The sequence below is a fragment of the Perissodus microlepis genome, chromosome 3 (genome assembly GCF_051167445.1).
Source record: "Perissodus microlepis isolate ML-2025 ecotype Zambia chromosome 3, ASM5116744v1, whole genome shotgun sequence".
NCBI classification, from domain to species: domain Eukaryota; kingdom Metazoa; phylum Chordata; class Actinopteri; order Cichliformes; family Cichlidae; genus Perissodus; species Perissodus microlepis.
The window spans coordinates 19,770,890-19,797,000 of record NC_140463.1 but is presented as its reverse complement, the minus strand read 5'-3'; the positions used below and the strand labels follow the sequence as shown (position 1 = coordinate 19,797,000).

The 26,111-nt window shown below is 39.8% G+C and overlaps 5 protein-coding genes across 5 annotated transcripts; 3 read left to right on the top strand and 2 right to left on the bottom strand.

Annotated features, from left to right (window-relative positions):
* The first annotated feature begins 2,045 nt into the window (after positions 1-2,045).
* On the top strand, positions 2,046-3,029 carry LOC146390419 (histone H2B). The gene has a single exon (XM_084923503.1). It carries the CDS (start codon positions 2,089-2,091, stop codon positions 2,461-2,463), a length of 375 nt encoding a protein of 124 aa, XP_084779629.1. The 5' UTR covers positions 2,046-2,088; the 3' UTR covers positions 2,464-3,029.
* A 1,921-nt stretch (positions 3,030-4,950) lies between these two features.
* LOC146390418 (uncharacterized) lies at positions 4,951-7,238 on the top strand. Its single transcript, XM_084923471.1, has one exon. It carries the CDS (start codon positions 5,018-5,020, stop codon positions 5,762-5,764), a length of 747 nt encoding a protein of 248 aa, XP_084779597.1. The 5' UTR covers positions 4,951-5,017; the 3' UTR covers positions 5,765-7,238.
* A 481-nt stretch (positions 7,239-7,719) lies between these two features.
* Positions 7,720-8,212, bottom strand: LOC146390417 (histone H2A-like). The gene has a single exon (XM_084923500.1). The coding sequence runs from the start codon at positions 8,159-8,161 to the stop codon at positions 7,775-7,777; it is 387 nt and encodes a 128-aa protein (XP_084779626.1). The 5' UTR covers positions 8,162-8,212; the 3' UTR covers positions 7,720-7,774.
* A 231-nt stretch (positions 8,213-8,443) lies between these two features.
* LOC146390416 (histone H3) lies at positions 8,444-8,942 on the top strand. The gene has a single exon (XM_084923493.1). The coding sequence runs from the start codon at positions 8,487-8,489 to the stop codon at positions 8,895-8,897; it is 411 nt and encodes a 136-aa protein (XP_084779619.1). The 5' UTR covers positions 8,444-8,486; the 3' UTR covers positions 8,898-8,942.
* Positions 8,943-12,288: 3,346 nt separating this feature from the next.
* Positions 12,289-14,253, bottom strand: LOC146390415 (histone H4-like). Its single transcript, XM_084921405.1, has 2 exons — positions 14,218-14,253; positions 12,289-12,619 (listed from the first exon to the last, which is right to left on the bottom strand). The coding sequence occupies exons 1-2, from the start codon at positions 14,251-14,253 to the stop codon at positions 12,299-12,301; spliced, it is 357 nt and encodes a 118-aa protein (XP_084777531.1). The 3' UTR covers positions 12,289-12,298.
* Positions 14,254-26,111: the final 11,858 nt, after the last annotated feature.

The following is a 26,111-nucleotide window of genomic DNA, read 5'->3' as shown; positions in this document are numbered from 1 at the left end:
TATGTGCTTTGTCTCTGGGGGCTACCGCATATATTTATATATAAACATATATAAATAAAACCCCTTTTTTTTTTTACATTAGTAATTCCTTTTGTGCATAATTTTATATTATTGTTAATAATAAATTAATTAAAGATACAAAACAACCTTAACAGCCGGTTCAGAGTCGAAAGAGTCGGCTCTTTTTAGTGAGCCGAGCCGAAAGAGCCGGTTCTCTAAAAAGAGCCGGAAATCCCATCACTAATTTTTATATACTGCAGAAAAAACAAAAAACAATCCTATAATGCAAATTTGTAAAGAAAACAGCATGTGCATCAAAATAAACTATTCCCAGCAGTGCAATTTGAGTTCTAAGCATACCAGAAACTATTCAGAAGAGCATAAAGTCAAACATGACTTTTAAAAACAGCAGTATAGGCTTATAAAGCCTACAGGTAAAAAACTACATTTTCCGCGAAAATTACGTCACTTCCGGTTTCAGGCAGGTAATGGCGGACATATGATAGTTCACGCTGACGTCTATTTTAATGTAGGAAGTGTTATGAACAGCTGATTAGATCGGCAAAGCCCGTTTCTGGAATATAATGTTTTTGTTTCTGCAAGCGCTTTTTATGCAATTTTTGCAAAGCTATATGTGGAAGGAAACCGTGACCTAGGACAAGCTGATGGCATAAGATGTAAGTACAACTCCTCCGGTTTCATATGCAAAAAAAATATTGTGCTAGCTTACGCGGTTCCGGTTCTACAGGGATTTAAAAATAGTTACGCAAAACGGAGCATGCCCGCTCCGACCGGCTTTAAAGGGTTAATGCCCTACCTGGCCCCCTGGCAAAACTTTGCTAGACCCGCCACTGCACAGCTACCAGCCGTCAGCTACTTAGAAAAGGATCCTGGTGTTATTTGTCTCTCAGAAACAGTTCATAACTTCCCTTCAACTCATTCATGTCACCTAAAATGTAAACCTGTTTCTCCATCACCTGTTCAGCTCTGATGATTCAGTGAGGACATCTCCTGGTTTCACTTTCATGTTTCCCTCTCATCACATATACAAACCAATACCATGACCAGCAGCTTTTACAGCTGTAGCAACTTTCTAGCTGAAGTAGTATGGGACAAATCGCGTTCCTTTTCACCTCAACTTTAAAGTTCGACCTCCTCGGCTGTAATTGGTCCAGCCCAGAGTCGATCATGACCATCAGGCCAATCCACCACCATTCATTTATACCGTTAAAAAAAAGAAAAGAAATAAAACCCTATCGGCCCATAAAAATAAAAAATCACGAGCGGCCCACCGGGCAAATGCCCAGTATGCCCGATGGCCAGGCCAGCCCTGCATCACAATATGAACCACATCAAATTACAAGGAAAAAATATTTTAACTGCTGGAACCAAATATTAATCTTTTTTTATACATAAACCATTTCGGTAACACTTACACACACTCGGCTACTAAATGAATGCGTTGTCACACCATAACTATTTCGTTGTTGTGAAAGTGTTGCCAGCATCAACTAATCTAACGGTCATCTACCAATCTAATTCAAGGGTCATGTCTGTGTTCTCCCACAGAAAATGATCCTACACGAACAACATGCTGCTTCAGACACTGATCCTCCCGGTGGAAGTGCACCTTCTTTTTCCTCCTTTTTAAGATTTTTAATGTTCGTTTAAATTCAAAATCCACAGTTAAAAAAATATATGAACACCAGATAACAAAAAAAGTGAATGGTTCAGTCTAATGTGTGCTGTAGTGAGACATTAAACTTCAGTAAAACTATGCAGTTATGAAACATAAGTTTAATCTGAGCCAAAGCGATTTGCTTAGTTGGAAATACATTTACTGCTCATTTAGAACAAATGACTGTCTCAGCAAACGAGGACACAATCACACAGTCCACTGTCTTTGTTAGATGCGCGCCTGTTTCAGCACAGTTCACAAACTCCCTCCAACACAACGTCCGGCTCACTGTGCGGCTCCACCAATGAGATCCGAGGGTCTGCGCAGTGGTATTAGCATACAGCCTGTATAAACAGCGCTGCTCTCAGTCACGGAGCTCATTCGTTGCTGCAGAGTGTCGAGGAGCGAAAATGCCTGAACCTGCCAAGTCAGCGCCCAAGAAGGGCTCCAAGAAAGCCGTGACTAAGACCGCCGGCAAGGGCGGCAAGAAGAAGAGAAAGACCAGGAAGGAGAGCTACGCCATCTACGTGTACAAGGTGCTGAAGCAGGTCCACCCTGACACCGGGATCTCGTCCAAAGCCATGAGCATCATGAACTCGTTTGTCAACGACATTTTCGAGCGTATCGCCGCTGAATCCTCCCGCCTGGCCCACTACAACAAACGCTCCACCATCACCTCCAGGGAGATCCAGACCGCAGTGCGCCTGCTTCTCCCCGGTGAGCTGGCCAAGCACGCCGTGTCTGAGGGCACCAAGGCCGTCACCAAGTACACGAGCTCCAAGTAAACTGATTAGCATCAGACGTCAACCCAACGGCTCTTTTTAGAGCCACACACTAAACTAACGAGCGTACTTCTTACTGTACAACATACAGTTACTATGTTGCCAACTCCTTGAATCGCGGATAGGGTTTTTCTTGTCACTGGATGGTATTAATCCGCTGCACTGACCGAGAGGACTGAAATGTATTCCTGCGTCTTATTGTAGAAAGAAACTCGCTACAAACACAGAATTAATTCGACTTTATATTTGACACTTGTGTTACAGTTCCAAGCGTACTTTTCCTTTTATTCCTGACATGCAAAGTTGTAGCTTTCTATTGCATGGTCTTGTGTCTGTATTAGTGATGGCCAAATGAAGCTTACTGAAGTTTGTATTGAAAAACTTTTCATTACTTGAAGCTTTTCAACAGTCCTCTGGTGGCCAAAAACAATGAAGAGCAGCTTGAATCCACAAAATAAAACCAACTGCTTCATAATGATTGCCCACTCTACAAAGTGGAATTCTGTCTGATATTGGGCCACCGCTGTGTTGCTTTGAACATGTATTTTTGGGGGTGGGAAAAAATGTTTGTTTCTTTAATAAATAATTTTGACCAGTAATCTTTCCTTGTTTAAACATGCACCATGGCGTGGTCTTTCTTTGCTTGTGACTTCTTGATGTCGGTAAATACAATAATTGAAAAATACCATGTTACACATAATATACATATAATAATGTACAACACATGGAGTATGTTTCTGCTGTGAGGTCCCGCCTCCATGTACTTATGCAGTTAATCGGGACAGGTATATTTATGAATAATATTATATTAGGGGAATTTTCCTATACATATTTTTGACCTTGGGGGTAGAATTGATTGTGAACTGGAAAGGAAAATGCTTATGAACTTGTAAATTAAAAACATGATACATTTAAGGTAACCCTTTTTCATTTTTATTTAAGAAGAAAATTTTTTCCACTGCGATGGGCGAACCTGTTTCTTTTGGTGGAGATAATTTCTCCTGCCTGAAGAAAAATCCCTTCACATGGCATAGAAGAGGCTGGAGTGCAGCGAAACTGGTAGAGATGCAGTTATACATTCTACCTGGGCCCCACAAACTATCAGCTAAAGAGAAGAAATAAATTAAATTGCTGCACATTTTGCAGACTAACAGTTTAAGATTATTAAAAAAAATAAGATATATCTTTTTATAACATTAAATGTAAAGAGTCAAATTTAAGTTTTTCTAAAGTTATTTAATGATATTTATATTATGAAAAGCAGATTTTTGACATTTTAAGTTTTTCCCGTTTTCAGATAAAATAAACACGCACAAAACAAAAGCAAACAGCCAGAACACAAAGCTGGAAAACCCACCCAATTGACCAAAATACTCCCACACAACAGAACCTCCTTTATTCCTCGCTGGCTCCAAATCTCTCAGTAGAAATATCAGTGGTTTGCTATCTGTCACAGAGAGGCCCTGCTGTGTCCTCCACGTTTTCTAGCTATGACCAAAGAGGAATTTCCATCAAAGCTATCTTCAATCTAACTCCCAATTTGATGGCTCCATAGCCACCTTTCCCTTTCTGCCTTTTTATAATGCAACTATTGTAGTAAGTGCTGTGCATAAGATGGAGTTGTACATGATGTCGGTAGGAATGATTTCCTGTGGTGTTCAGAGGTGAATTTTGGTTCTCAGTCTCTCACTAAACCCACTCCTGTGACTGCTCAGCACATGATGGAGTGGGTCGGAGGTATTGTTCAGCATTTTACTTATCATGGACAGAAAATTGTGGTTACACATTTTTCAGTAGGTGGAAGAATCACAGAATCTTCCAGAAAAAAGAGCAGATATACTGGGCATAACTAAAAATACTATACTAGATTAAACTGAGGTCGCTATCCAGGACATGAGATAAGCTTTTAGTCCCAGAGCTGGGAAATTCACCAACATGGGCAGAGCAGGTTAAAATAAATAATTACGACAATATAATTATATTACAATAACATTAAATTAAATAGATACAATGATAAAATAATGTTTGACTAGTAGCGGAAGAAAGAGTGATTAACAGTGAGATGGCTGGATGTTTCTTAGCAGGTATTGAGTATGAATAATGAAGCTTCTGATGTACAACAATGTGAGTGAAACTGTGCTTTGGTTAGAAGTGAGCAGTTGTCACACAAGTCTCGCTGCTCCGTGGGCCTCCAGCAGCATCGGTGTGTTTGCTGGGAGCTCGCAGCGTCACTTTGTCCCACAGCTGCGCTCACCAGATGCTGCTTTTAACTCGGAGTGCGTGAACAAACGTGTATCAGCTGGAAAAGGCTTTTTACGGAGCTCTGCTGCGGCTCCACCGGTATTAGCAGAGAAAAGAGTGCAAGAAGCCGCCGAGCAGCGCTGAGCTCCGCACCGAGTCACTGAGCTTTGGAAGCTCCACGAACCGAGAGCACGAGAGCCCGACACGAGGCCTGCGTGACGAGACACAAGCCCACTGTGGACGGCTCCACTGTCGACCTGCAGTGCTGCTCACACACTCACTTTGAGCTTTTTGATCCCGAGACACGAAACACAAAATGAAGCATTGCGAGGCACGCGCGAGAGCTGCGCGCGCTGCCTTCACTCTCCACGGTTCTCATGGTGCGTTTAAGTTCAGCGTGGCGCTTCCGACTTGCCATCACTGTACCGTGAATCTCGATCAGACGCGAAAGAGGAAAATGTCCGAGGAAGCTCCCGCACCTGCTGCCGTCCCGGCCAAGGCGGCCAAGAAGAAGAAGACAACGACTTCCAAGCCCAAGAAGGTCGGCCCCAGCGTGGGCGAGCTGATTGTGAAAGCCGTGGCCGCTTCCAAGGAGCGCAGCGGCGTGTCCGCAGCCGCGCTCAAGAAGGCTCTGGCTGCCGGAGGCTACGATGTGGACAAGAACAAGGCCCGTGTCAAGACCGCCATCAAGAGCCTGGTGGCGAAGGGCACTCTGGTGCAGACCAAGGGCACCGGGGCCTCCGGATCCTTCAAGATGAACAAGAAGGCTACTGAGAGCAAAGCCAAGAAGCCCGCAAAGAAAGCCGCTCCTAAAGCAAAGAAGCCCGCCGCGGCCAAAGCCAAGAAACCGGCAGCAGCTGCTAGGAAGTCGCCCAAGAAGGCAGCAGCCAAGAAGCCCGCAGCCGCTAAGAAGTCGCCCAAGAAGGTCAAGAAGCCAGCAGCGGCGGCCAAGAAAGCGCCCAAAAGCCCCAAGAAGGTGCTCAAGAAGGCTCCCGCACCAAAGAAGTCCCCAGCCAAGAAGGCCGCCAAGCCCAAAGTCAAGAAGGCAGCCAAGAAGAAGTGAGCTCACACCACTCTCACACTCAACAACGGCTCTTCTCAGAGCCACCACAGCAACACACAAGAGCTCCTTCCTCTCACCACTCGATCATTCATAATAATATCCTTATTATTAAAGCACAATTTCCCCTCATTTTACTCATTACTTTTATGACTTGTATTAGTATCGTGATACACATTAGTGCTGTCTTCACAAGTCTGCAACTCCAGAAAAGACAACAATACAAATATTAACAACAAAATATTTACAATCATACCTTCATAATACAAAACATTACACCAATTCTTTTACTGTGAAACATTATCATACAAGAAATAAACTGTTAAAAGTTAGCAACTACATTTTAAAATATTCTATTAAACAACACATAATACATTCATAGATGCATGTTATTATTCATGGATGAAATATTGAGTTCTATTTTTTAAAAGCCTACACTGGCTGTTGTACTGGAAGTACACTGTATATTTTAATGATACCTAGCTAATATAATCCACTTGAAATGCTCTAATCTACAACCTTACCTGACTAAATCTAGTCCAGTTGAATTGATATTGTGTGATTTCAAGGGGACACATTTTACTCCAAGCTGAGCCCATACTGTTATTTATTTTACCATGGAGTTCTGTAGCGTGAAGGATGAGGGGAATTAAATTATTTCAAATTATAGTCTTGAGTTTACTTCTTGACCTCACCGATCCTTTGGATATCCCAGCTGAACGAGAGTCCGGGGCTGCCCTGTGTCCCCCTCCACAGTAGTTTTCCACTAATTCTATTGTTCAGTCTGGGGGGGCTGTCCTCTAACCAGGTTAGTAACGGTGGCTTCCTGTTTATCTGGCTGAGGCAGCTTTTACTCATTTTATAACAGGCAGACCCCCACTGTCGATGCATTTTTCACACTATACAGTTACACACCAAAGTTTATCGCTGAACCAACTGATTTGGCACGTCAGAGGTCAGGGTTCAGCAACTTAATGTCATTCTTGAGAGCTTTAAGGTCGCATGAAATGCTTTGAGAACACAAATCCACTATTGTCTTTAAAACAGGAGTTGACAAAGTCATTCTAACAAAACCCACACTTAGGAATCATTTCCTGTTCCTCTGATCACCAGCTGCCCCCTATTATCCAAGCAAACCTAAACACATTCTATTCTTTGAATTGTTTTATTCTACTCACAACAGACACAAAAACCTAAGCGTAGATGTGACTTTGCAAAATGTCCCAAATTCAGCAGCAGTGCTGAACACTCTCCTTGTCATTGTTTTTTTCTAGTATAATGTGATCACTGTTTTTGTCCGTGTCACATGACCTGTAAATAGTGTCTCTGTATGTTTTTACTAACTTGTGTTAAACACCAACGTGCCAGAGGGTCTGCAGATGGAAATTAGCCCAAGGCTATAATCTGGCATATTTACATTTGTTAAAATGTTCATTTATATGTATTGCCCCTCTTTCTTAAAAAAATAAATAAAATAAAGACGTCGTAAGCATCTCCACTTGTCCCTCTCCACCTCACGTCGTTATGATTTCCTATTGTGTTTAACAAGGTTTGATCTTGCCACGTGTCATGAACTGCGTGTGAACCATGATGAGTGTCTACAGTCATATTTATGAAGTGAATAATTAGTGATTTCCAATTTATTCTAAATTAGTAAAATGAGCAATGAGGTTGAAGGCACGAGCCTTAACCACACAGCAGGAGAGACTGAGAGCTTTTTGCTTATGTTTTATATCAAGACCTGAGGTTTTCTTTATTCACAAGACAAGAATAGACTAAACGCACGCAGCTTTGGAGTTAATAAAAGTATATTTTGAAGGTGTATTTCAGTCCCTGACTATGTAAGATGACATGAATGAACATAGATTTTAAAATAAATCAAGATGCATAATCTACATTTCCCAGTACACAAGTTGTTACAAACACCATAACAGCAAGAAGGATATTTGCTCAGAGAGAAGTGTTTGGCTCTTAAAAGAGCCTTTGTTTTTGGTGAAGCCGAGCGCTTTGCGTTTACTTGGCCTTGGCGGGCTTCTCGGTCTTCTTGGGCAGCAGCACAGCCTGGATGTTGGGCAGCACACCACCCTGAGCGATGGTGACTCCCCCCAGGAGCTTGTTGAGCTCCTCGTCGTTGCGCACAGCTAGCTGCAGGTGACGTGGGATGATACGAGTCTTCTTGTTGTCGCGAGCTGCGTTGCCAGCCAGCTCCAGGATCTCAGCAGTCAGGTACTCGAGCACAGCTGCCAGGTAAACGGGGGCGCCGGCTCCCACACGCTCCGCATAGTTGCCTTTGCGCAGCAGTCTGTGGACACGACCCACGGGGAACTGAAGCCCGGCACGGGATGAGCGGGTCTTGGCCTTAGCTCTGGCTTTGCCTCCGGTTTTTCCACGCCCACTCATTTTGACAGGTTCTTTTCTTCGTAGTATCGGCACTCAAAGGAAATGTGGCCCGATCAGCTCAAAGCCTCGCTTATATTTCCGCAGAGCGCGGGCAGCTTCGTCACCCACCAATCGCAGAGAGGCTTGCGGCAGCGCACAACATCAATGCTCGTTTCTCCAATGAGCAGCACACACCGAGGCGGGGCGGTGCTCCACGTGGAGCCCATCACCAATCACGAGCCGCAGCGGTACCGCGTCACAGCCAGTCACACACTTTAAGAGCAGCGAGTCTCCTCTGTTTGCTACATTTTCTGCTCTTATCACAGGGAAAGAAAAGTGAAAAAGAATGGCAAGAACCAAGCAGACCGCTCGCAAGTCCACTGGCGGCAAAGCCCCCAGGAAGCAGCTCGCCACCAAGGCCGCTCGTAAGAGCGCCCCGGCCACCGGAGGCGTCAAGAAGCCTCACCGTTATAGGCCCGGTACCGTGGCTCTGCGAGAGATCCGCCGTTACCAGAAATCCACCGAGCTGCTGATCCGCAAGCTGCCCTTCCAGCGCCTGGTCCGCGAGATCGCTCAGGACTTCAAGACCGACCTGCGCTTCCAGAGCTCTGCTGTCATGGCTCTGCAGGAGGCCAGCGAGGCTTACCTGGTCGGACTCTTCGAGGACACCAACCTGTGCGCCATCCACGCCAAAAGGGTCACCATCATGCCCAAAGACATCCAGCTGGCTCGCCGCATCCGCGGAGAGAGAGCTTAAGCTGCACGCTGTCCTACAAACAACGGCTCTTTTCAGAGCCACCTCACTCACACCAAGAGCTCGCTCCTTTGTTGTTTTTATGATGTAAATATTATGCTCACACTTCAATCTTCATGCTGTGTCTATACCAGAAATTACAGTTGGCATCAACATGGAATTCACTGACTTCATTTACAGAATTACCTCATTCAATTTTAGCACGAATTGTTGTCCTTAAATGTATCCCTCCTTATTCACTTGTTATTTTCCAAAGCTCATCACATTCGAGTGATTTGTGATAAGCTATATGATAGACCCCGTGCTCTCAAGTACTTGGTGTAAACTATTGTTTAAATGTGCTGTGAAATACTACAGACATGACAGTAAGCCTAACATGAATCTGATTTTCTTTTTTCTTTCCCAAAAATATATTATTTTAAATTTTTACAGTTCTTCGAAGTAGCTTTAAGGATGGAAACACGTTAAAATGTTGGTGACACAATAATTTTATCCTAATGGTATTGACATATTCATAGGGTTCATTTTTCAGACAAAATATCATGTGGTAGTCATGACTTTGCAAATATTCCACCTTGTAGTGCAGTTTGCACAACTTGTTTTAAAAATGCACTCAGCCTACAAACATTACTGATGAGTCAAGATCTGCACAAACTGACAGAAACACTGAAGCAGCTCCACATTTTATTCTTATTGTCATGTATGTCCTATTTGTCAGGTGACAGAAGAACCAACACAAAGCTCAGAGAGTAATGGTGACACAAGATCACAGGTGAAGTTGGATGATGACTTGGTGGTTCATGACTGTATTTGAAGCACATGTGTGACTGCATGTATTTTGAACTGTTGCACAATATCCAACTACCAACCTCTGTATATTTTATTTTATTGTTTACTCTATTTAATTTGTAAAATATTTACACACACACACACACACATATATGCACACATGTAGATATACATATTTAGTATACACATTCAGTAATATGCATACACTCTTATATTGTACATATATTTATTCATATAATTCTCAGATTTAGCCATTCTTATATTTTGCTTGTTCTTATGTTATTGTATTTTTGCACACCTCTGTTGCTTGTGAAGCTCGCACACAAGAATTTCACTCACATGTACTGTACCAGTGTACCTGCACATGTGATGTGACAATAACAGTGATTTGATTTGAATGTCTCACTGTTATTTATCAGGTGACAGAGGCAGCTCTGCCATGTTGTAGCTCGGACAGAGGTGAAGAGGCGAGGTCACAGGTGACTGACTGATGATTTAGATTAACTAGTATTTATTATGATGACAATTGTCGGGCTGCTTTTAGTCATCCCAGTATCCTCGGCTGAGGCTGAAAAAAGCTTCAGTGCTCTCACAAAACTAAAAACATGGCTAAAGTCAACAATGACTCAAATGAGATTAAACAATGCTGCTGTATGTCCACCAGGAGACACTGGACAGTATAGATGTAAAACCAATATGCCAGCAGTTTTTCTCAGTTAACGAGAGGAGCAGGCACGTGTTTGGCTCCTTCACATAGTGGACATTGAGTTGTTGTGTGGGCACCAGTAGTCCATGTCTGTTGCTGTAACAGTAGTTCATGTTTGGAATAAAAAATCCCAGCTCACTGATTTGATAGGGGCAATAGTGCCTAAAATGTTGCATCATTTTGCTGAGAGATCTTTTACTTTGTGGTAATCTTAGATGAGTAGTTTTATGGACAAAAACCACCAGGTCATTCAGTGTTCCCTTAGTGCTAATGTGTAAGAGATGTTGGTGTACTATAACTGAACTAATGTTGTTAAGTCCTTAAAGTCATATTCTTTTATTGTCATGACTGTATTTGAAGCTTTTTTTTATTCTTGTATGATACTTGATTTATATGGAATATGGCTGAAGTAAACTAAAGTCTGAAATACTTAGACAGTCATTTGTTTAATAGTAATTTGACATTATATAATTCATATATAAAACTATGAATTGTAATTTTAAATGTGGTATGCTGCCCAACATCCAGGCCAAGAAGACTAAGAAAGCTAAATAAAATCCAGCCACTTTCCTCAACCAACTAACGGCTCTTGTAAGAGCCACTCACCTCTGAGAGTACACTTGCTTAAAGTAATGAAACTAAATCTTTAATCCATAGGTGTCAAACTCATGTTCACACTAGAACTGAAGTGGGACAGCCCTGTTAGTCTATCAGTATGTGCAACACATTTAGTTGTTTTACTACACGAATAAAAATCTGACTGACTTAAATTGTAAAGTTATTACCCAGACTTTTCTTTTTATAAACTTGCTGTAAAAACAGAAATCTGTGTAGTAAGAACATAAACATTGTCTCATTGTTTGTTCCTTAAAGTACTTGCACTAAAACTTAAAAAGACAGCTGAGTAGATTAAAGAGGTTCAGACTTATAATAATTATAAATCACTACAAACTCTCATTTAGGTCTAAGATTAATTTAGACTGACAGCAAACCACAGCTGTGAGCTACATGCAAACACACTTTGTGTGGTGTATTTTCTGTAATTCTGATCCACTCCTTCAATGGAGCTTTTTTAAATTTTATTTTATTTTTTTACCTGGAAGCACATCAACAACCTGGCAAAACTTCTTGTTTGCGATGTGGGTCATTTCATCACAGAGCATTAACAGTTGCCTTTGATACTTTGTTTGCAGTTTAAACAGACATGTTGCATTTCAAGTGCATAAAATCTGGGTACTAAAACATATCTTTGATAATGTTCCTTATATGAAGGTTGTGTCAGGATTGTGAGAGTGAGTAAGCCTTTCAGAAAGGAAGATCACACATCAAAATTGTTATATTGATATGACTGGTGAAGATGAAATTTCAGGCACACATCAGGAAGAGGTTTCAAAGGCTTCATCCACTCATATCCACCTTTTACTAGATCAAAGGTGGGTTGGTTATCTTTAAAAAAAACAAAAAAACACTACTAAAGCACTTCTGCTTCAAGCGGATTTCTAACAGGAAGAAATTTACAAATAAACTGATAAATCAGTGAAATCTATCGTTTTTCTTTTGTTTGGTCTATGACTGTTCAGTGAGTATTAATAAACCGTGGTATTGAATGGGTCTGTATCCTCTGAAGTTCAGTTTGTGGTCATGTCAGTTATTATGACGTTGTAAATACAAAAAGAAAATTACAAACACCTGAATTTTACAGCCTATATTAAAACGAAGAGTCAATGTAATATGTTAACACATAACACGCTACTTCGGCAGTTGGTGGGGAAATACTGGCAGCTATTTTCCTAATATTTTCAGGACTTCGTCCAAGCCATAAGAAAAATAACACCATCGCAAAACAAAGCTCTCAAAGTGAAGTGTGTGGCTCTTAAAAGAGCCGTTTGATGGATTAAGACGAACGAGTTTAACCGCCGAAGCCGTACAGAGTGCGGCCCTGCCTCTTCAGAGCGTACACCACGTCCATGGCGGTCACAGTCTTCCTCTTGGCGTGCTCAGTGTAGGTGACGGCGTCACGGATGACGTTCTCCAGGAACACCTTGAGCACACCGCGGGTCTCCTCGTAGATCAGACCGGAGATACGCTTCACTCCGCCACGGCGAGCCAAACGACGGATAGCGGGTTTGGTGATGCCCTGGATGTTATCACGGAGAACTTTATGGTGATGCTTGGCGCCTCCTTTACCGAGTCCTTTGCCACCCTTGCTTTTTTTTTTATTTTTAAAAGCCTTTATTTTCAAAATTCATGGCAAATTCACAAGCAACAACACATAAAAACTTTGCATCAAAATATTTGGCAATACACATAATAATTTACAATAGATACATTAATACAAAAGTTAAATTACACCCCCCCCCCCCCCCCCAAAAAAAAAAAAAAAAAAAAAAAAAACAAAAAAAAAAAAAACAAAAGTACTCAAACATTTTAACATTGATTATATCTTCAAAAGATCCCAAGGTAAAGGGCTATTCTTTTTTTGTCCTAAAGTTTTCCTCCTTCTCAGGTCTGTAAGAATATTTTTGCACACAGCCACACTATCTATCAATTTTTGCTCAATGACCACCTTGGCTCTGGTTTTCCAAATGTGGGTGTTAATGACACACATGATAAGCCAAAATAGGCGTCTTTTACTGTCGTACATTTTTTCTTTAAACAGACCATATTTTATAGCTTGTATGTTGTTATCAATTTCAAACCCCACTTTAGTCACCTGTTGTCTGATCTCTACTGTTCTATAACAGGATAATAGTAAATGTTCAAGGGTTTCATCTTCGGCACATCGTGACATAGGACATTAGAGAGTGATATTATACCCCTTATGTCAAACTGAGTGAGTTATGGCCCCAATACATTATTCATGAGCTCAGGAAGTAAAGGAAGTAATAAAGGAAGTAATAAAAATATGATATTCATAAAAATATGATATTCATAAAAAATATTCTAGTTCATAACTCATTGCTTTTTTTCCCCCTAAAAAACAACTAATTGATTATTTAGAAAGTTTCTTATATATCAAATAGCATTCTTTTATTTTTTAAAGCCATTAAAAAGTTTTTACTTTTTATGCTTAAAAAAACGCCATCTGGTTGTGGGTCAGCGTGTGTGTGGGTGTGTGCGCGTGCGCGTGCCCGACACTGTGTGTCTGGGCGCGCGGGGGCACGCCCGTGTCTCCGGACCGTGCTCTCTCTCTCGGGCTCCGTGCTTATGGGTGCTTATCGGTTTAAAAATGTATTAAACCATATTAAAATTGTTTAGTTAAACTTGTGCTTTTGTAACGTTCAGTATGGCCAGAAATACAGGTTGCATGCCTTGGGGGAAAACTTTATTTCGATTTATATGCATTTGTAGATTTAGAATAAAACTCATAGTCAGAAAAAAACTCTCGCGATCCCCGCAGCCCCCTCAACCTAATCCTTAGACACTTTAGCAGGGAAAACTCCTTAAAAAACCCTCCGCGTTTTCTCCAAAAACCCTAGAATAACTTGTTAGGTACCCCCTCTATTCCCAAAACCTTATATTCGATAACAGGGGAAATCCTGAAAAAATCCTTAGTCTTTTTTCTCAAATTCAGTGCCCCCGTCATGTTCAGCCGAACAAAGGCAAAACTCCTCTCAGCCGAACAAAGGCAAAACTCCTTTAAAAAAATCCTCCGCGTTTTCTCCAAAACCCTACAATAACTTGTTAGCTACCCTCTATTCCCAAAAACCTTATATTCAAAAACAGGGCAAAAATCCTTAGTCTTTTTTCTTCAAAACCATCCCTCTTACTAGCAACCTCTAAAATTCAACGCAGAGTATAAGTTCTACCTCGCTCTTAATCTCCGACCCGCAACTGCTTGCAGAGCACAATGTTTTCCTGCATGTTCGCTCCCCGCTCTGCTCCCGAATGCGTTGCTTTCCTCGTTTGAAAATTCCCCCCCGGAGACCAGCTCCGCCTGACTTTGCCCCGCTGCCAATCGCGAGGCTCCCTTCGCACCCCTGTTAGCCAATCCGATACAGGTCCGATTTTTATGATCTCCCGCTGAGGTTAAGACTGCCGCCGCGCTCCCACAAGACCTCTGACTTCTATCATATCAACAACTGGCGCCGCTCAGACTGCTTGCGAGCTCGCAACAGCCACGAACCAGGGATCAACATCAACTGGCGCCTCTTTCCCTATCTGCATATCATTCGGTAAGTGTTAATCTTCCCCGTCTAACTACATTTTCGCATTTTCTTTTTTACCATTCTGTCAAAAAAGATACCAACTCCATCTGCACTATCCTCCCCGATTGAAATTATTGAGTGTCCCGGACACCACATTTGAGTTAGTGCAGATATATCATTGTCACTTTTCAGTCTCATCTCTTGTAGACAGAGAATATCGTTGCAGCATCATAATTACGCTTTAATAAATAATCAACTTTCCTTTTTCTGTATCTTTCTGATTGTAACCCTCTAACATTCCATGTTATTATTTTAAGAATACTAATTTTTTTTATGTAGTAGGAGGTTATTCGGTAGAGAGAGGGAACGTTCAACATTACCTTGCGAAGGGCTGGATCGATCGTCTTTTCTCTTATCTCTGCTATAAGACGTCGTCGAGACACTTCTTTTCCTACCTCCTTTCGTTGTTTCGTTGACCAATTCCTCCATTGCGGGATGCTGTTTATTTAGAAAAATCCCTGTTTGTGGATCCACATCATCTCGTCTTGCTGGATCATCCGTAGGAGAAAGCTCCACAGGAGTCGAAATGTAGCTTTCTGATGAATTTTCTTCCTCGCTTTCCTTTCGCTCGTCATCGCTCTCACATTCCACATCAGAGGTTTGTGAGAAGGATTGGTCTCCCGGTTCTTCTCCACTTTTTACTGTTCTTTCTTCAAGTTGTCCTGAGAGCGTCAAATCCTCCTCTATGTTGTTGTTGTCTGTCTGCGGCTCTGTTACACCTGGTAGATTTGTTGTGGTACAATTACCGGGTTCTTGTCCTGAAACAACTTCAGGGAAAGCCAATGGATTTATTAAGGACACATTTCCATATGTGAGCCTTTCTTGTAGCGGGGTTGGATTTGAAGCTACTGGCAGCGCTGAGGTGGATGTTCGTGCGAAAAGCACTCGTGGAGGGCTGCTGGGAGACTTTAGTTATATTGGCAAAGGATTTGGGACATTTAAAGCCAACACCAGTAACCCAAAATCAGCATCCCCAAAAGTAAGTCTCCCACTCCTCCTGCTCATGGCAAAAGCAAAGCAAAGCAAAGCATCCCCTTTCTCTTGCCGGCATGGTAAATTGTTTGTCCACATTTATTCATCCTAACCTTGGTCCAGTCACACACATTCACACCAGATACATTCACACGAGATATTGCTGATAGTGGAGACTCCCGCAAAAATAATTAGATTCTCCACCCTCAGCAACATGAGCTCATTCATTTGTTTTATTTTGTTTTGTAGGAAAATAGTTCTTTATGCTCTTGGACTGGATTGGCTCGCGGCAATCCTTTTAGACAGGGACTTACAACCTGATCAGGTCCCCACAGGTAGCCTTTCCTCCACCCATTGTAATCTGGAAAGCTCACCTTATGTTTGTTCTCCCGGAAATTTTTGCAGCGCTGTTAATTCACTCACTTCCAGGCCTGCTTAGAACAAAAATTAGAAAAAGAGAGCTAATTATTAGCTCATCAAAGCACAAAACAAAATCACCTGACAGGTTTTCTAAGTGCACTGTTACAAAAATAATGGGCCCCTCTAATACATGTCCATGTTTAATAAAACTCCCTCTATTAAAATAAGAAAACAACCCAAACCTAACCGACAGAATCAACCCATCACTAAAACAACAACCTCAAACATCTTACACACAGAAAAGTTTTGCCACCGGTTCTTCAGGATCCTGACACTCTCAGGTCAACTGACATAATTTCACCCGTTCAATACACCAAAAATCTTGTCAAAAGCTGCACAGTTTTGCACACCCTTGATATTCTCATTGAACCCTTTCTACACACGTTATGACGATTTATCATCACTAAATTATAAATTATAAAGTAATCCTCTTCAGTCTCTGCTATATTTCCTCCATTTGACGCCTCTGACACACAGACACACAGGAAGCTTCTTTGTCACCACTCACTTCAGCTAATTTGCATACTGAGTCATATCTCAACAAGTTACCGTGACAGGAGAAAGGCATATTTAAATCTCACCACATTATTAAATTATTTTATTTTCTTCCTAGAGTAATTAGTTGTTTTGCTCAATCGCCACAAGAGCACTTCCAATTCACTATTTTAAAACTACTTTAAGCTTTTAATCACTTTTATTTTCACCAACGTCACTCTCTTTCCCGAGCTATTTCAACTTCAGGGTTTAAGTGTGTTCACACTAGTTTAACACTAATAAACAGACTCACATGCTCAACATGCTGTCTAATCCTCATGAGCTCTCTCGTGGTTAAAAGGTTAATGCATTTTCTGTTTGTGTGTGTGATTTTGTATATGTTTCTTTTTGCAGTGTCATTTCATTATTTGATTTGTGTTCTTAGCCAGGTTTAATCAATGTCTATGCATTAATCTTCATGAGCTTGTCCTTGTAAGGTTAATGCATTTTCTGCTTGTGTATGTGAATTTGCATATGTTTCTTTTTGCAGTGTTTCAGACTCCATCACAATTTTCCCACTTAAGCCGTTAGTTTTCTCTTTCCCAAGTTTGCTAACCCAACTTTTGATTTCCCACCTTAAATAACAGCATCCCTTGTCTTCAGCCAGGAGTTAGAGCTTGCTGGTGAGGTTTAGTAACACATGGCGCTGTGAACAATTCAACCAGAAACTTGCCTGAACATTTCCAGTGATGTTAACCTATAACTTTCTTCCGACCGCTGCATGTGGAAAATTGATCCAGGTCTTTGCACCTGAAAATAACAAAACTGAGACATTTTCATTATTATCATGAGTGCTTAAACGACCCATTTCTCTTTTTCCGGTCAGAAATACCAATTTATGTCATGTATGTAAGTGTAAGCGTGTCTTCATTGCGTATGTATTTTATAATCAGGTTTAATTCATGCATCTTTTCACTGAGCTCTGGATTCAAACTGTCTCACTTCTGATTCTTTCCAAAAATAATTTCACATGTAACAATTTGTGTGTGTGTTTTCTATTCATTAATGTAATTGTTAGTTAGTTTCTCTCTTTATTTTTACCTTTTTTTTGTTTACCTCTTTGTTGTGATCTGGTGGACAGCGTTTGTGAACAGCAGTTTTCAGATCTTGCCACAGATGCTCGATTGGATTTAGATCTGGACTTTGACTGGGCCTTTCTAACACATGGATGTGTTTTGTTTTAAACCATTCCATTGTTGCCCTGGCTTTATGTTTAGGGTCATTGTTCATTCAAAGCTGTGAATAAATTTAGACTGAATTGACTCTTGAATCTCTCCAACACATTTTTATTTGTATTTGAATAGTATTTGAATATATATATGTATGTATGTATGTACTCTCATAGTCTGAGAAATTCTGTAAATCACACGATGAATGAAATTAAGATGCTCCTAATCTATAATGAGAAAAAATTGTTAACAGTTTTATTCATTAAAAAACTGAAAAAATGACAGTTTATAAAATCTATACATGATTAATAAGCTGAAGCTGAACAACCCCAACAACATGATGTCCAGCCTGATGTAAGATAGTATATCCATAACATGGTTATTCCCTGAAATCATGTTGTCCATTCATTTAACCATTTAGTGTTAATAATGGACCTCAGCCTATGACCCTAAACATTTAAAGTATGAATTAATAATGTAAATGTAAAACAAGCCTAAAGTTCAAACAGACATATGACACAGGTCTGAAGTATGCATTCTACATGTATGGATTTCTATGATATCAAATATTAATATCAGAGATACTGATAAAATGTTGTAACACATTCCTACTTTCGCACTGCAAGTATTCCCAGTCCCAGTAGACCAACAAGAACACCAATGGCGAAACTGGTGGCCATAACATTTCCCAGATTGGGCTCTCTTAGCATCTCATCAGTGTTGTATCGTCCTCCATTTCTCTGAACCAGCATGTGTATCTTCCTCTGCAACTCTAAGACCTGAGTGAGATCCCCATCATTGTTATTTAAAACATGATATCCTCCATGACACTGATGAATGATAGAACGGAGAGATGGATTTTCACGGATTATTTCTTCAATGGAGCGCTCCTGAGCTTCCAGAATGTCTCCATGGGTGAACAAGAGCAAAGAGAAACGTGCTAGGTGTTCTCCAAATATCTGCCGAATGGTTCTCATTATTCTTCTATCATTTTCCATGAATCTGTTTGGATCGATCACAACCAAGAACACGTGTAGACCCGGAGCAGCAAATGTGATGCAGTTGGTGATGTTCCTCTTCACCTCATCTTGATCTTGATTGGGATGGAGCAGGCCTGGAGTATCAACTAAAGCCAGTGTTTGTCCATAAAACTATTCTTCTCTCCTCAGAGTCACTGGTGCCGCTACAGCAGGAAGTCTCATAGTTTCAAAAGCTCTTTTCCTTAAGATGGTGTTTCCTGCTGCACTCTTCCCAACTCTCGTTTTCCCAACAAGCGCCATCCTGAGCTCAGGTTCATCTGTCACAGAACATCACAGAGACATTATTCATGTCTGGTCCCATTAAAAAACGTATTTCATAACACTGACACTGTGCCCTCTGATTGTAAATTGGATATTAAGAAGATATAGATTTATCCTTCACCAAGAAGAAAATGTAATATATCTACACTCCTGTATGCTAGACGTAGTAATAAAAGATAAATTGAGGGAATTAAATATAAGAACAACATTTAAAAAAAAAAAGTAAAACAGGGTTAGGTTCATATTAAAATCAGATTTATCACAGGGAAATGCGTCTGAACATTAAATGAATATGAAAGATGTAAAATATACTTACTGGCCATGTCTCTCAACAATGAATAAGTTGAATAGTCGTTACTTATTTGATGCTGCAGAATAATTCTCTTCCCTTATCGGCTGTTTTGTTTCCTCTTTTTCAACACATCAAGGTCAGAGAGAGATCACATTTATTTGCTGTTGAAAAAGGTGGTGCAGCAGCATGACGTAGTTTCTGGTTGAATGTTTACAGCCTGACTGAAAGCAGGAAGTATTCCAGTAGGCCTAGAACACCAGGAAGGAATTATTTGTAGAGCTCAAGCTCACGGTGACTCCATCAAAGTGACTTCACGACAAAGATTTTGCTTATTACAGAAATCACTCAAAGATATGTAGGAAATATTTAGGAAAATCTGTTAAAAGTCTTTAACTCTGTGTGTTTTGTCTTTTCTTTTGGCAAATTAATCAGTTAGACAGTAAAAACCCCTCCTTACATAATCCACATGGCATTATACCACAACAAGACAATTACTAAGGTCTGTATTTGCCTACATTTCATTTTTAATTTTTGTATTTTTTTATTTTAATTATTAATTATATTTTATTTTTTTTATTTTTATCACCTTTATTTTGTATGGATTTTGCAGAACTTATGTCATTGTACTGGTGTCTTTCTTTTCCAGGAAACTGTAAAATTATGATTATTTTTTAAACAAAACAAAACTGCCAACCTGAAGAGTCACTTTCATCATATTCAACCAATATTTGCAAGGTTTATGAAGTTGCAGTGGAATTTCCCTACTGGGCATAACTTTAGATGCAAAAATTAACAACAAGGAAAACTTACTTTTGAGTTGATGTTTGTGACAATAATTTAAACCAAAAAAAAATAAAAACCTTCACTTTATGTTTATTTCTGATGTTTGAAGGAAACATCTCTGTACGGCCCTGGAATCCAATCTCTTTCTACATGTTACTCTCAAATTTTAAAGCAGAACCTCTTTCTCATAGGGGGTCTGTGTAACCTTCACTATATGTACTTTGATTTGCTCTTAAAATCTTTTACTTTTTAAAAAATGAGCTATGTTAAGAAATAAAGAACATTAAAATGGCATTTTTTTGTGCTGCTTCTCTGTTTATATTAGATTATTAGATTATTTTCCAGGCCCTTAGCTATAACTTCAGTATACCTCAATATTTTGTATAATTTGTTCATATGTTTTTTTAAATGAAGGAAAAAGAAAAAAAAAAATTCAAATAAAAAGAAAATACACACTAATATAAAGGAGCTGTGGACACAAAAAAGCCAGTAAAGACCAGTGTGTGTATTGCTGTTTTGTCCTCTTCTTTCATTATGTACACTGTGGTTTCATTTCTTTAATGGTTCATATTCAAATACTATCCTGACTGTGTCACGATGGGGATGACGCGCGCGGATTATTATTAATAAATGTTGCCCGTGTAGCCTCAAGACCCAAACACTTCGAAGGCTGGCGATTGGTTGGAAGAGGCAGTTACTTTAGTGAGACCCGGTGCGCTGATCTCGGCTTCAGAACCAGTGTTACGAGTGATCCGTGGACGGAACCGGGATGAAAGAATGAACAAAGCTGGATAACACTTACGGCACTGAGACGAACAGCGGCTGAAGGTGTGAAGGTGTTGGAGCTCCTGACATGAGGGAAACGATGTCTGAGAGGAGAACAGGTTGGTGGGTGGGATATAAACCCAGTCCTTGTGCTCACATGACCACTACCTGACAGACTGGTTCTCTGCCAAAAGCTTTTGTTTTTTAATTAGCCAGTTTCACTTTCTTTATCCATTCACCCATTCAGTTCACTTATATGTTTGCTTTTGTTTTCAAAGATCAGATCATGTTCACTTTGTATTTTGCTTATTTTGTTCTGTGATGTTTGATTCAATGTCTTAAGATAAGTAAAACAGATTCTTATCAGGTAAAAAAACACAAACTACGGACTATTAAATAAAAATTTCGTTCTCTGTAGAAATACTTTTTTTTTGTCTTTGCAGATCATAAAAATTAACCAAACATTGCAAACATTTACAAATATCTTCCTTTATTGAATGGTCTTTTCTCGTTTACTTCCATCTTGACCAGTGTCTGATCTAGAGGTGAATGTACTGTCTTTATGTATTTTAAACTTGTGTTTCAGAGTTAGCTTTCAGAAGTAGTCTATGGTGTCAAAATTCAGATTTACTATTCACCTTTTTTAGATGAAAACTAATTTGATTATAAACCATTTGTTTTAAGTATGCTGTGATAAATAAATATGGACTCATCGTGCCTATAGAGTTAGACAGCATCACATTTTCTGCTCCTGTAGCTCAAATTAAATAAATCAAAAGAAGAAAAAAACTATCAAAAACATTTGCAAATCTAAAAGTACCTACTACTAAATAAGTGATGCCAAACTCACTAAAAAACAGAAACAACAGGATAAATGAAGTGAAACCAAAGTAAACACAGAGACACATTGGCTGATGTAAGCTCGCTCCATTCTTAACAGGAAGCCAGGTGGGACAGTTGGGTTTGTTAATGCAACATAAAGAGTTAAACCACACTTAGCTGAGTATAAAAAATTATGAAACCAGAGAGTGAAGGACAGGTATTTTATTTGGTGGTGAAATCGGATAAAGATTTGAGTTAGTGGACATTATCAAGTGAAACTAAAACCAAACTAGCTGATTATAAACTTACCGTAAGTAATAACAGTGACACGCGAAACTCATTTAACCAGTCTAACAACGTAGGTGTGTCACCCAAAGTCACGAGTATGACTATAGTCAAATTATAGTTGTCCAAGAGAAAAACAAGGCAATGAGCTGCAAAGTGAAACACATTCATGGTAGACATTTGGCAAGCTTTAAATTGGTTTCATTATAGAGAATGAATACAACAAATAAGAAGAAGTAACTTTACATGTAGTTGTTCAGTCTTGTCAGTTTGTATATTTCAACTCAGTGGTCGCATTTACCTATTTTACATCCATTTTGCATTTTTTGTGCAAACACTTAAGGTGAGGCTTGGTTTCAAAAATTGTTTTGTTTTGACTGAGAACACCTTTTGCCATTTTTAAATCTGAGTAAACTTTTATTACTGAGACAGGTAGCAGTGTCTGGTTCAGGAGGAAGTACAATAAGATGCTAGAATCATTTTTTTGTCTAAAGTTGATGCTATAGAGGCAAAACTGCACCAAGTTGTTTTAGAGCAACATTTATATATTTGATTTTAAGAGCAAGTCTTGCTTATTTTTAAAATGTCAGAACACACTGAGCATATATTAAAACAGTTATAGTATCATAATCCCTGCGTCTTGAGTTTCACTGTGGGTTTGTGATTCCTTTTGTTATGAGAATAATTTGTGTTTAGATTGTGCTCAAAACTGAGTACACTGAACACAGGACAAGACAAAATACAACAGGAAACATGAGACACATGCTGAGACGCAGGGACTGTGTACGAATAGAAATGAGAACATATGACTGGGGAGAAAGAAAGAGAACATAGAAAACGGACACAGCCGATAAACGAACATAAAGAGAAGGATGACTAGAGGTGACACATGGAACACATTGACCAGAGAGAGAGACACAACTGGGAAACAGATGAATAAACATTAAGACAGAACTTAACATGACTACATGTGAAAAAAATGGTAGGCAAGGAAACACAAGCATGGAAAGTACTAAATCAAATGATATAAATTAACCCAGAAGACACAAACACTGGGTCACAGACCAAGGAACATGACACAGAAGAGTTTTTATTGAGCTATTTTAATGAATTCGAAGCGCATATGCCGCTCTCTCTGCTGATCTGAGTAAATGGAACTCACCATCCAGCCTCTTTTTCTCACTTTCTCTCATCTGTGTAACAGGTATTATATGTTGAGATGACTATATATTATTGTTATGGCCCTGAGCCTTGGGAGTGAGAAATGCCTTTTTATTTTAAGTGTGCTAGGACTCGTGGCTGATTGGTTAGATCAGAATCAGAATTTTTCACTGGAAAGCTGGACAGGTATGTTTATACAAAATATTAGATTAGGCCAATTGTCCTATATATATTTTTGACCGAGGGGTAGGATTGATTGTGAACTGGAAAGGGAAAATGCTTAGGGGGCTGAGTACGGCTGGGTATCGTCACTGATTTGTAGAATCATTTTGATTCGATACAGGATCCGGTTCAATTCGATTGGAATCTGGAAAGTTTTGCCTCAGACAGTCAGAAATATTAGTATATATCCATATTTTTGTATCTATTAAAATAAAGCTGACACTTGTGAGACTTAATCAGAGATCTAAACAGAGAGATAAGAAACCTGCAGCTGCAGAAGCTAGCGGAAAAAAAAAAGGTAAACACAGCGCGGACCCGCCGACACATCAAAATCTGATTCTTACGCGTCGGGTCCGCGCTATGTGTTTACATTTGTATGCAGAATCCGTAAACCTGCTCCCATTTACTGTTTTAGCTGTTTGGTGTTTGACGAAATTTTGTGAGGTTTAACCTGAGATGCTGGCGTTTCAGGCAAAATAACGTTTTATTTACAAATCGACTCAGGATTTTAATTAATCAATATCACTTTATTCAATTTAGAATCGATTGTAATCAGAAAATCGATAATCAAAACCCACCCCTAATCATGAACTTGCAAAGTAAAAACATGATCTATGTAAGGTAGCCCTTTTGTTATTTTTATTTAAAAAGAGGATTAGTTTTACTGTGCGCTGGCCGAGTCTGTTTCTTTTCCTAGAAATAATTCCTCCTGCCCTAGAGAAAATCCTCTTGCATGGAACAGAAGAGGCTGGGGTGCAGAAACTGCACTGCAAGTTGGTAGATATGCGGGTATATGGTCTTCCTGGGTCCTGGAGACTATCACCTAAAAACAATAAACAAAATGATTTTCTAAAATGTGCAGCAATGTAATTTACGTATAGTGTCAAATAAATTTTTTTAGTCTTTATTAGCTTTAATTCACATGGAAGTGTTTCTAAAGTCATATACTGTAATGATATTTACATTATGAAAAGATGATTTTGGACATTTCAAGTTTTTCACTTCTGCAGATAAAATAAATTGAGCAAAATCAACTCAAAATATTCCCACACGCCAGAACGTCTCTTCCTCGCTGGCTCCATATCTGTCAGTGGAATGATCACCTGTTTGCTATCTGTCACCATCAACACACTCCACAAATCCCGTGAATGATTCACTTCCTTATATCCATTTGAATCAGGTACCGAAGCAGTTATGTGCGTAATGAAGCTTCGGACGTCACTGGTCACGTGACTTTTGCCAAACGAAGCAAGCCTCGACACAGTGCTTCTGAGCCAGTGTGTTGTTTTTTTCGACACACACTCCGGAGCGTCAGCTTCAAGCGGGCCATCACTAGCTAAACCTGTTCGCAGTGTTGCACTTTCTTTGTTAAACCTGGTATACATCTGAACTTAGTTTTATTAGAGTCTTGTGTTGCTGGCTTGCTATAGGTAACCCTTAGTTTTTATTTTCTGACAATAGCTTACCTTAGTTAACCCTTAGCTTTTACTCTTGACTGTTTTTTTTTCTGTTTCTTTTGTCTTTATCAATTGGTTGCCCAGTGGTCTGTTGAACAGCCCAGTCGATTTTCTGTTTAAAGTTTGCAATAAAACCTTTTATTTTACTCAGTTTTCGTGTGGGGGCTTGTGTATGTTACTCTCCTCCTGTCGCCTAGCAGAGGGGGTCGTAGCATTATTCATAATATATAGGCAGCACAGTGGGGCAGCACTGTTGCCTCACAGCAAGAAGGTCCTGAGTTCAATTCCACCATCAGGTCAGGGTTTTTCTGTGCATGTTTAAGTCATGTGTTTGCATGGGTTTTCTCTGGGTACTCCAACTTCCTCCCACAGTCCAAATACATGCAGTTAGTGGGGATAGGTTAATTGGGAACACTAAATTGCTCATAGGTGTGAATGTGAGCACAAATGGTTGTCTCTGTCTTTGTGTTAGCCCTGTGACAGACTGGTGAACTGTCCAGGGTGTACCTTGCCTCTTGCCCTAAGACAGCTGGGATATGCTGAAAAGGATAAGCGGAAGCGAATGGATGGATGGACACTTTGGATTAGGGATGGACCAATCTGATATATAGTATCGGTCTGATCCTGACCTGAATTGCTGGGTCAGATATTGGGGAGAAATTAAAAAAAATGTAATCTGATCCTTTAACCCTTTGTGGTCCACACCAAGAAAAAAGCAATGGAAAAATTTTTTGTTTGCATTTCTTATTGATTTGTGTGAGTAATTACCACAATCAATATTTTTAAAAATATTAATCTCTATCAAAGGGTTGAGATGTCACTTAATTTCATTTAGTATGAAATTTCATGCAAATACAAGTACATTAGATAATACAGTTGAAAAAATCAAATAAAGGGCCAAATTATAATTAAATTAATAACAAAAACTATCCAGGGCATTGGGTACAGTTTATTTCTAGCAGCATGCCAGTAAACATGTTTGTTCACTGGCATGCTGTTTTCATTCCATCAAAGGAAAGTAATATATGAAACAACAAAATAATAGTTTTCTAATCTGCAAATGTGAAAAATGTGCTACATCACAAAATACTCACATCCAGGCCACTTCTGATTTAATGCTACAGTGCAAAATCATTTTTGTTTTTTTAAAAAAATAAAACAAAAACAGTACAAATCAAGCACATCTGCTTGTGGTTTTGGTCGTTGGGGTCTTACGGTGTGTTCACACCGAACGCGATAGAGGCGGCCAGAGCGTCAGGTTTACATGTAAAGTCAATGGAAAGGCACGATGACCCGCGATTGCGGCTCCCGCGAAAATTCGGAAGCAGATT

What these genes read in the sequence shown, in the direction of transcription:
- LOC146390419 (XM_084923503.1), top strand. Translation starts at nt 2,089, where the DNA reads ATGCCTGAACCTGCCAAGTCAGCGCCCAAGAAGGGCTCCAAGAAAGCC.
- LOC146390418 (XM_084923471.1), top strand. Translation starts at nt 5,018, where the DNA reads ATGAAGCATTGCGAGGCACGCGCGAGAGCTGCGCGCGCTGCCTTCACT.
- LOC146390417 (XM_084923500.1), bottom strand. Translation starts at nt 8,161, where the DNA reads ATGAGTGGGCGTGGAAAAACCGGAGGCAAAGCCAGAGCTAAGGCCAAG.
- LOC146390416 (XM_084923493.1), top strand. Translation starts at nt 8,487, where the DNA reads ATGGCAAGAACCAAGCAGACCGCTCGCAAGTCCACTGGCGGCAAAGCC.
- LOC146390415 (XM_084921405.1), bottom strand. Translation starts at nt 14,253, where the DNA reads ATGCAGGAAAACATTGTGCTCTGCAAGCAGTTGCGG. An exon ending in TGCTCTGCAAGCAGTTGCGG is followed by an intron (nt 12,620 to 14,217) that starts GTCGGAGATTAA and finishes TTGAAAATAAAG; the next exon opens with GCTTTTAAAAATAAAAAAAA.